This window comes from Homalodisca vitripennis, chromosome 4, assembly GCF_021130785.1.
Source record: "Homalodisca vitripennis isolate AUS2020 chromosome 4, UT_GWSS_2.1, whole genome shotgun sequence".
In the NCBI taxonomy this organism is placed as follows: Eukaryota; Metazoa; Arthropoda; class Insecta; order Hemiptera; family Cicadellidae; genus Homalodisca; species Homalodisca vitripennis.
Window position 1 is genome coordinate 107,512,923 of NC_060210.1, and position 11,894 is coordinate 107,524,816.

Genomic DNA, 11,894 nt, shown 5'->3' on the forward strand with positions numbered 1-11,894 from the left:
AACATGGCGGCGTTCGCAAAATCCCCATAGCTACAAATATGTTTCAACAGTTATTGTAGCAATTGAAGGGGCTTTGCCAATTAGGCCGTGAAGACAGATTAGACTGTGATGACATACAGACAGCTGCTGACAGGCCTGGATGTGGCCATTGTTACTGTTATTGATGGACTCGTATATACTAGAACATGGCGGCGTTCGCAAAATCCCCATAGCTACAAATATGTTTCAACAGTTATTGTAGCAATTGAAGGGGCTTTGCCAATTAGGCCATGAACTCAGATTAAACTGGTGTGACGTACAAAAAAGTTGGCAGGCCTGGATGTGGCCATTATTGCAGTTATTGGTGGACCCACTAGAGCATGGCAGTGTTCGAAAAATGTTTATACTAGCGGGTTTTTCAGTTTATGCATACGTATATAATATTCAATTTTTTGATCATTTTACATGTATATTGATAGATTACCATGCTTGTAATATATTGAAGGTTTTTCTCAGTACCCAGTACATATAATTTAGAACAAGGTATATTGGTATAACAGTGTTACAGAAAATGTCACATGTTTTATTCATATAAAAACTTCATCAATTGTTGCAAAAGTCTCGTTAACTCAAGTGTTAGACAATAAACTATTTAGTTAAAAACTGCATAAAATAACTGAAATAAATTGTACAACGTCTACAGTGAGCTTAAAAGCTATTACATTATAAACCCTATTATTGAAGGCATAAAAATGTTCAAATATTCTTAGGGTTTATTATGAAATTAAATTTCCTCCTTTCAAATTAATGTGGAAAGAAGAATAATATCAAATAAAGCTAGTAAAAACTAAATAATTTTGCATTTCCAAGCAAATTAATTTCCTAGTAACATAAATAACAGCCTTATAATAAATCAAGAAGAAATTTGGGAGGAATCCGCTATAAAGCGACGTTCCCTAAAACATTTAACAGACAAATCCAACGCTGTAAAGAAAAAAAATATTTGAACCAATCTATTTGTAATGGCGATTATTAATTTTTATTTGTACTTCATATTTGAGCTTTACTTGATAGTTTCGGCAGATGCTAAGCTGAAGGTGGGCTTTTTAAATTCATGAAAATATCCAAAAATCGGTAGCTATGTTTGTCTTGTACACAATTAAATGAATTAGAGTTTTCAGAAAAAATTATTTATGGGCTATCTTTGTAGTCAATATGTTAAAGAAGGATGAATTGAGCGCCAACATTTAATATCAATTATTGTTATAATTGTTTTGTTGCTAAGTTTAGTAAACATAAACTGTACTGGAAAAGCTTCTTTGTTGTACACTTTTCTAAGTGGAACAAGGAGTAACTTGCCGAGAAAGTAATCCTTTCTAACCCTAATGACAGTTTATCGAATTGAGCGAAAGAAAATGAAATCAAGGGTCTGATAAAGTTCTGCAAGAGAACATGTTTGTACTCCTCGAGAATGGAGTTAGTATTTCGAAAAAGTCCAAGACAACGCACGCTCAGCCTAAAGGTGAGTAGTGAGTATTCTCTAGGATATTTAGAAAAACCTGTCAAGGTTTTGAGTGTAATGTCTCCCCGTTGGCAGTAAAATTTTCAAAAAATATGTAAAAATGGTGTTTATGAAAATTAGTTTGCAAGAATTTGGACCTCCGAAAATAATTATTCAGTTTGAAATTGAGAACGCTTCATAAAACACACTGCTAGTTTATTACAACTTAAGTGTTTCTTCTTTGAATTTTGTTTCCTCCAGAGAAATTTCTCGCTTGCATCCAGCACATAATTCTGTCCATAAAGAATGATATCAACCTAGAAGGTTTTCCTATTTTTTAGAAAGTTAAATACCTTCAACGTACTTTCGGTACGTATTAGAGTCAATGTCTGAAATCTGTAGTTTTTAGATATCATTCATTGTTACTGAGGACAGTTCGCCTTACCGAACCACACATTTCAGCCTCTCTTCACCACTTTCAAAAAATCATCACCTGAATGGTTTTGAAGAGAAAACAAATTCCTCCTTAATAAAGAAACTGTTGAGTAGAAAAAAATTTTACTCGACTCAAAACTTGCTAACTGCGAATTTATTGTGGGAGCTGGACCTGGACCTGGTATACTGGAAGAGATCCTGCCTTAACAATTGAGAGTGATTGCTTACACTAATAGATCCCTGACTGATATAGAAAAACAATCTCATTTTTCAACTTGTAACCTCTTAACTTTTTTAACTGCCAACAAGATAATATAAGGGTTAATATTCATCCACTTTTGAAGGTATCAAAAGGTATAACATTGAATAAAACAAGAACTTATTACATTATGCTTCTGGTCGGGAATTTAGTATATACTGTTCACATCCATATCCCATAAACTGGAAACTTCATTCACATCTCACTTCACTCCCTCTAATATTAACCATTAACATCACACATTGAAGTACACTTTCCACTTTCCTCTGTTATTGGAACATTGCGAGAGCAAGGCAAATTTTACATATAGGTCCATCTATACATATGCATATAAAAATAACTTACGATCTTGAATATTTATACTTGAGAGCTTGAGAGAGTATACCATCCTGCACGATTTTATTAAATCTCTACCTTTCACTGTATCAACATCAGCCATTAAAGTGGCGAAGGAAAAATATATTTCTCAGTTTCGTATTCGTGAAAAGCTCTAGTCTGAGAATAGACAAAAGTTCAGAGCTTACTCTCTACAGTAACTCTTTACATAAACTAGTTTGAAGCTAATCGGACATCGCAGTGAACTAGCTGACTTCAATTTGGATACGGTTGGAAAGAAAGGAATCAAGTCACAAAAACATCATTTTCCAAAGAGTTTTCACAAGATGAAAAATGTAGTTTTAAAGAAGAACCCTGCTATTCATGTCATAGCTTTCCAACAGACCCTCCAGACCTTTTGAATTTCTAAATATATAAGAACTAATAAATTAGGATATACAGAACTTTCCGGCACAATTCGAAATTGAAATTATTTTTCGATGATTGATCGATAAAAGCATGGGTGGGATGGGAAATGAGCAGAGAGTGAACAAATATTATGTAAGTTACAGATTAATTTATTTTGATTTACGAATTTCGTTTTGAAGATTAACATTTAATAAAGATAACTTTTAGTCACTTAATCAAATTCCTAGTATCATATATTAATTATGACTAACATTGTCATGATTAGTGAGGCCAAAACACTTGTTTTCAATTCGATGTCTCATTTGTATATTTTTTTTTAATGCTAGAACAAATAACCCATTATACTATGTAAATATTTACTAGATTGTCTGTTTCATAAGACTAGTAAATGTTATAATTTATTAATGATTACGTAAATAATTTACTGCTATTATCACTTGTATTAAAATTACTCGTATTAAAAATAAGTGTTAGCTACAAAAAAAGCAATGAACAAGCCTTCTTCACAGATATTATAAGCGAACAAGTCCGTAAATAGTAAATTGTAACTGAAGTACCAATAAAATGGAAATACTCCAGTTGACAAAGAATTTTAGGGATGACTCAGTCAGCTTGAAGACGTCGTAAGGAGGTGGAGGTGGTGGGGAGGGGAAGAGGTTACGCCCTGATTGTCAGCTGATTAATAAGACCGGAAGATGTTTGCTACTGGACGAGTATGACACATAGTTTAGTCGATATCTGGACTCTTGCTACTACTAGCTATCACGAACCACTTTTTAGTTTCTGACACACTTTCAAACGGTTTTTCCTATTACTATTTAACGAATAGGAGAAAGGTTTTCTAAGCAATTCCAAATTTGTATATAGCTTTGTGATAAAAGCGAAATGGAACTTATCAAAAATTACGTTTCAAACAGACTAACAAAATACTCATATTTTTAAATATATTTAGATTCTAAAACAACGCCGAATAGTGTTTCAATTATTACTGAGTTTGACACGCTTTTATGATGTAAAATATATTAGGACAGGTTTAGATAGAACATCAGAACCAACCTAGGCCTTTTTCTTCCAGTTTTAGTCTGATAGATAATTGTTCTAGAATTTATTGAAGTACATTTCTTTTTATTTTTTATTATATTGTCACACTATACATTTTGATTCAAGAGTAAGGTGGCCTTGTCGCCATCTTGACGAGTTTATGTGATGCAGGGATATATTTTCATAATTTATAATATATTTTGTGCCATGGAGTTAACATTAGACACATTATACTATTGCTCATCATATGCCAAGGAACAGTCAAATAGAGGGTTTTTATGGTGAACAGTTTCAAAAGAAGGAGAAGATACTAAACTCGGCTTGCAAGGTATTGTACATGGTGTTTTAATGCCCCGTGGAATCATCGTGCATCATGCACTGTAAATGATTACATCTTTTGTGTAATAATATTCATTGATTGTTTGTAAAATGAAAAATGAAAATTATTACGAGTTTATCGTTGGTTGAGCGAAAGGAAAAGTCTTCCCTTAAACAACAAAATCTTCCATCAACACAATGATGACCTACATATGAACATCTGCGCACGTTTGATGGACAACATTACGAAATGAAGGTTCCAATTTTATTGTTAACACATTCACTACATTTTTCGGATTTGGTCTCCTACCTGAACGGATTTTATACCTAAATGTAAACAATGTATTCTTGGATAATGTATTACGTCGGACGGGGAGGTCTTTGGCGAAATAAATGTCTATTTTAAACACCTACCAAACCCCTATATTTTTTAACAGCTGGAAACTATTGTAGAAAATTTTTGAAAAAGTGTATAGAATTGAAAGTAAATCATTAAAAATATAAATCTATTAAAAATAAAATTAAAATAAAGTAATTGTAGCTTACTGCTGCAGGCGGTTGTTTTGTAGATTAAAAGTAATATTCAGTGAAGTATAACTCGAATGCTTACATGTTTATATTGTAATTAACCACAGCCCTCAAGTTCAAATTAATATCACTGATTGCTTTGATATGAACTGTGAATGCATGTGAATGTTTTCTTTTCTCAATTAATGTAATTGACTATATCACTTCAATGTAAATAAAATAGATTAAAACATTTAAAAGCACGTTGAGTACTGGTAGCGGACACGATAGAGATTGGTCACTCTCACAAGCATAATGAAGTAAAGTAATGAAGCTAGGTAATAAAAGGGATAGATGCTTAATTGCGATAACACTCACAAAGGGAGGACCGGGACGGGTTCGTTGACATTTTACTGTGTGTTGTTCTCCCTCGTGTACCCAACACGTTGGTATTTACTTTAGATTCTGTTTGCTTCTAAAACAAATGTAATTGTTCACCATAGTGTTTAAATTTTGTGATTTATTTTCAGTACAGAATTAGAGTAAATACCGATAAGATTTTACTGTGACATGTAATTAGATTGCTGTTGTGATTATTTTATCATGCGATATCACTTTTCTGTATAATTGTTATCTAGCAAAACTTACTAAGTGCTTGAGTCTGTATTCGAACTGGGATCATTGAGATGTGAGAGCTTACTCACAATTATATTTCAAGAGGTCGATACAAGTTTTTAAAATTTGTGCGAATTAGTCTACAAGTTAACCTGTTAAAAACCATCGATTTTCATAATTCGATTATTTAAGTAAAAGATTCCAAGTTATTTTTAGATAATTGTACCAAAACGTTCTCTATTAATCAGTAAAATAAGTCGAATACTCACTCATCATGTAGTTCCCAAAAACGATATCCTACTTCTTCCAGGGTTGAGTTCACATTATCATAACTTATTTACTAGTTCACAGCCCTCTTGCATAACGCCGCACGCGAATTTTACTCACGCTATCTATGTCACATTATCAGCTTCATAAATGTTTTTTTTTCCAAAATCTTGACTGAAGCCTTTATTCTAATGGCAATTTTATAAAATTCAAATAAAGTAGACATCATTATTATAAACACGGTTTCAAAGTTGACAACACTAATGGTGTAACCTTCCAAAATATAGCGACAGAATTCTTTTGGCTTTATATGGATTGACTGCCTTGCTGTATCTTACTTTTGATTGGATGATTATTTAAAACATTTTATTTCCAAACTTCGACTGTATTCAATATAATATTATTCTGATAAATTATAATTTACGGACTTCTACTGTTAGTGAAAGGCCACATTAGTTTACTCCTAGTAGTTTAATTTTGCTTTTTCTGAGAATAATTTTTTTATGGTGCTCAAATTGTATACCTCAGATCGCTTATCACATTAACATTATATAAATATATTAAATTGATTAATTCAGTTGAGAATGAAAAAAATAAATATTTAGTGCGAAATTTTTGTAGAAAAAAACCTTGAATTTACGAGAGAATAGACCTCGCATGTGATGATTAGTAGAAATGCAAGTTTTGTACAGGTTAAACTCGGTTCTGTGAGATGCTACCGTGCTAAAAATTTACCTTCGATTTATACTCCCGTCCTACTCGTAAATATTTACGTATGTGTACTAGTTTTGATAAAAACAACTTAAATATAGTATACTTGTTTATTATTGTCAGTGTACTACTATTGTGTAATGTAATCTGTTGTTTGGTGCAACAAGGACGTTTCAGTCTAGCAGTAAATTATAACTTTGGATGACGACATATTTTCTCATAGCAGAGTAAACCAATATACCGGAGTATTCAAGCGTCCGACTGAATTTAACAACAGAGTTGTCACACATCTAACAGACAGACGACTTGTGACTTTTTGTTACCTTTTAAACCTTTTGAATTAATAGGGTTCTTCCTTGAACCAGATGGATCCTATATACCCCGTATGAAGACTTTATGACCTTTCTATGGAGTTACCGCACGGACAGGGAACGACACGATTTTCAAAAGCACCTGTTGAGCCTTAATAAACCGACACAGTGGAATTCTTCAGGACCCGACAGAACTTAACGATACAGTTATCACACAGCTAACAGACAGACGACGTGACCTTTTTTACCTTTTGACCCTAAAATTGATAGGGTTCTTCCCTGGATCAAGATAAATCTGTGTGCCAACGTTCAATTCTCTAGGACCTTTCTCTCAAGAGTATCAGCTGTCACATTCTGACATAATCTATTGTTGAACGTTTCTACTTTAATATTATACTTATTAGTCTTCAGTTAAGGTTGCCTATCCGAGAGTATAAAGCTTACTTACGGTATACTTACAAAGCACAAAGAGCTGAAAGAGAACAACACAATGAAATACAATCTGATCAGTTTACATTGTATACATTATTATTTACATTATAAAGGATCTGACAGATCCTTCTTAAAATTGTGACGTCTGTCTGTATAGAGATACAGACTTGAGATAATACTTGAAATTTAGTTCATAGATTCCTCTTGATACAAAGAAAAACTATTGATTTTGGGGTTAAAAGGTCAAGGGCAGCACAGATCTAGTTCGAGAAAGTCGCTGATCCAATAGCACGTTACGGCCATTTCGTTATTTTTGTCGGGTCTTTCAACACTCCCTTGTATCGGATTATTTGGATGAGCTGTATCCATAGAATTACTACCCTCCGTTTAAAAAATTGAAAAATCAAGATATGAGTGTGTATTGTGTCTGTCATTAGGTATGCATTGTGACTCGTATTCGTACGAAAATAATTATAATGAAACCTATTCCACCGTTTTCTTAATTTTTTGTGTAAATTTAGCATACACTGCGTATATAATAGTAGTAAGTGGGTGGTCCTATTTCTAAGGATAAATCGGCATTTGGTATGGTAAACAAATTAAAACAGAAGTACTTATTACATTTATCCAGACAGCATTTTGGATTTCTTATGTAACAATAAATAGTATTAAGAAATAAAGAAAATAATAAAAAGTTAGGGGAAGTCGATGTCTATTATCTTTCAGCTGCATAATTAAACAACAGTTGATGAGAGGGCATGTATCAAATATTCGTGTCCTATTCCGATGTCTAAGTTGGAGATACTGCTGATGACTGATGATTAAATCTAATAAGATGGATATCAGTTCTGATACCAAGATGAATTTTAATTGAATTAGACTTCTTTGGCTTTGACATCTTTCTTAGCCAAAACCTGGTGTTGTATCCAACACCAAAATGCACTGAAAATGTTAAAATTATGTATGGGCTTTACCCACATTCCTCTCCAGAGATTCAGTGAAGCCAGGAACGGATGTGAATTATTCATGTGAAGCATTGTTATCGTAATTGGTGTAGTTTGCTCGCGTCCCAGACATTGACGTAATATCTCCTTCAATTGTGATTGGAGGGAAATGATGATTTTTTTTTACGGTGTTAAGGGTTTTGTGCTTTATGCCACTTTGTATTTTATATGTTTTACATATATAAGTTTTGTCATCAACAAAAATGTATCACAATAAGTCTCTTGAGATTAACCAGTTTTATAAAATGCGTCTATCACCACTGGAGTCCAAGTCCTCTGTTATGAAACCCTGTTATACTAATCCACCCATCTATAATAGTGGGGAAAATTATAATAGCGTATAAAGAGGAGGTATGAAAGTGTTCAGACAAGAGGTACACTCTAAAATGTTTTGAGAATATTGGGTGAAAAACCAAGTATCTTATATTTCGCTATACACATGTACATATCGTGCAATTATTCCTTGTATGTCAGAAAAGGATGAAAGAATGTTGCAAATACCACTTAACTTACTCTGTAAATACGCACTTAAAAGAGTTTTACTAAGCTCCATTGTGATGGAAATAGCGTCCCCATTGACTCTAGAGCCATTCCTTACAAAATCCAGATTTGTCCTCCACAACAGGTTGTGACTATTGTTAACAGCAATCAATAAGGAATTGAGTGAAGTGAACTAGAGGTCATCTCACCTCCAGAAAATAGAAAATATGAAAATACCCTGGTGCGGTATTACGATATATTTCTGATTATATAAATCACATTACCCATAAGTAGCCTACATTGAATTATACTGAAATTTCCACTGACAAGTTTAACGAGACATGTGGTGCAAGAATCTGTCATTGGTTCAAAACGTTCCTTCCCCGTTTTCCCGTATCCGTGGCATGAAATTAAAATATAATAAATACGATGCAAATAATGAAAAAGATTGATCATTGGTACCCACAATTTTGACATCTTTACGGCTCAACCGACACCCACACTGTATAAATTGCCTGGCTTTTTACAGTGCTGATTGCATTTATAGCTCATAAGATTTTGTCGCACGTCCTCTTAGAATGCCTGGAGTCATACGTCATTGCCCAAACCTACGTTTGTTTGCAATCCTGATTTACTTACTGTGATGCTAGAATTCAGTTTAAATCGAAATAAGACTGTAAATCGAAAACCTTGGCCATAAGTACTCGTGGTAAAAGTAAAAATATAGAAAGAAAAGCAAAACAAATATAGCGAAGGATTGGTTTATAAATTTCATCGCACTCAATTGAGGAAGTTACGGTTCTGTTTATGAAGTCACAGAAGTAATATTACCGCTTCTATAATAAACCTCGTAGATAAAAGGCGCTGATTCGTCTTGACGTTCCCATCTATCCTGAACTTTCTTGACAGCATCAATTATGGAATTTGCCACTCAAGACAAATAATTTCTGAGAATCTGTCTATTTGTGATCTGACATAAATGCCACTCTTATTACGAATCGTAACTCTGTCTTCCGCAGTCGAAATACTGTTGCATTAATTTAAGTTATCTCATTTATAGTTCGACCAGATATAATACTAGTGTGGTTAATGATGTTGTTGTACTCTGCAGGATCAATGTTGACCAAGCCCTACACGCAGTTCGCTGGGACAGTCCAAGTGATGAAAGCTGTTCAGACTCACATGGTGCTGACCTTTTGTTCGCCAAACCAAAGCCACTACAGCATCATCCTGGCTCGCTTCAACCATCTGTCAAGCACGGAGATACGGGGAGTCCGCAACCTACTGGGGCGGCGCGGCCTGCCGCAGACCGGAGTCAGAGAGACTTGCAAGGACTCCGCACCCCTGGCCGGGCCCACCACAGTCCTCGTCCTGCTCTCAGCACTCACCCTGGTGTTCTCCAGGAGTAACTGAACCCGATCCTGACTTCAAGACGAAGACTATGATAATCGTACATATCAATGGTTTAAATTACCAATGGAACATATTTGCTAAGTCTTCCACTAGTTGTTTTTCCGAAAGCGAATATACCAAAGAGTAATAAAATTGTGATACTCATGTTAAGCACGTACATAAGTTGACTAGCAATCCTTTGATGATGTATTTTAATTACCAATCCAATCCTAGCTACTTCTGGATTTTATTAATTTGCATAAATTAAATGTCTGTGGATTCTTAGTTTGTGAATAACATTTAATTAAATTCTAAAAGCTCGCGTGACATAGTCTAAAACAGTAGTATAATAGGTTAGTCTTTTACTTTTTTTACTTAGGTTAGTCAATAATAATTAGGAATAGTATTTTTGTAAATATTTTTTGTTAAAAATATAGTTAATACATTTACGAACAAACTGAAAAAATAATTGTGTATTATAATGTAAGAGTTATTTGTTCGTGCAAATCCTGTTTATGGTTGTTGTTTGATATTTAATATCGTATTATGTGTTGTTTTTAATTTACAGAAATGTATCCTATATTCAGCCATGAAATGGATTTATTCTAAATTAATGAAACTTTTAATTGTTATATCCATTTTTTGTATCTCTGCTACAACGTCTTTCATGTTAAACGTAATAATTACAGGTACAATGCACAATCAGCTTCGCCACACAAAATGCCACTTATTTGCTTTCACGAATTATTTTATTACACTCTCAGGTCTAACGTAGAAATATCACAATGCATCTTTCATGCACTTTTATACATGTATTGGATATGTTGTCCTTTCTATCCTGTTCCTCAACGCAGTTGATGATTTTTCTCTTTCATACACACTTACTAACAGTTTTAGTGAAACATTGTAGTAAACATTCCATCAAAATTATAAAAATCTAAACAGTTTAAAAGCACAAAGTTTAGGTATTCAAAGGTTTAATTAAGTGTAATTAACGTTACACGTTTAATATAGTTGCAATATTAGACTTTAGTTACTTACGTGTGTTAACTTTTTATTTAAAACTAACATTGTGATAAGGAAATAAAATATAAATATTTTGATTGAGTCATACGTTATCTTGTTTCTACGTTTGATATTTATTAATAGTGCAATAATCTCTTCGTTCGAAGACGATTAAAAAAACTGTATTTATTCCTATATTAAATTAATCCTTTCACATCACATAACCAAAAAAGAATAACATAAAGCTTGGATCTTTTTAATTGTTTGTGCTTGTGTAGCATATTGTTTTATTGTGTAATTTTAGTCTTATATTGTATAAATTTTGTAGATAGTTTTATTATTATAACTAGATTAGCAATAGTAGTAAAATCTTCTTTAATTTAAGTAAATGAATAATTAAGCTAAATAAGTTACCTTATAGCAATCAACTTCTCTGTTTAAAAACCATTTTAAGTTTCTAATAAATTTACTAGAATCGTGAATAACAGTTATTTTCCTGTCGAAACTGCTCTTCAATGGTTTACTACTAAACTAAATAGTATCAGAAACCCTTGTAGCCTACCTTCAATCGGGTACAATTAACAAATGCAATCATATCGTGCAACATTACGTGGTCGTAATTCTTTAGACATTTGTAGAGCAAATCTGAACTCAGGAAAACGCAGGAAAGTTAAAGCTCCTTTATTGTTCGAGTAAGCTAACGTAGCAGTGACATGCGATCCAGTGACCACTGCTTTTTCTCACGGAAAGTTTTATTGGGTCATTAAAGTTAATAGCCTAATATAAAGATACGTGCTTCAGGTGGAAGAATCACATTTAGGTTGAGTTAATCTTTAAAAATTTTATAGTCGCAATTCTTCAAGACACCCTTCCTGAATACAAAAAAAGAATAA

The 11,894-nt window shown here is 33.2% G+C and overlaps 1 protein-coding gene across 4 annotated transcripts in view; it reads left to right on the forward strand.

Annotated features, from left to right (window-relative positions):
• The window catches only part of LOC124359927, a 49,497-nt gene extending 38,014 nt beyond the window's left edge, over nucleotides 1-11,483 (forward strand). For all 4 annotated transcript variants that reach the window (XM_046813073.1, XM_046813074.1, XM_046813071.1 and 1 more), the window contains one exon: nucleotides 9,716-11,483. In XM_046813073.1, coding sequence (XP_046669029.1) covers nucleotides 9,716-10,017 — 302 coding nt within the window. In that variant the 3' untranslated portion in view covers nucleotides 10,018-11,483. The remainder of the gene's footprint in view (nucleotides 1-9,715) is intronic.
• Nucleotides 11,484-11,894: the final 411 nt, after the last annotated feature.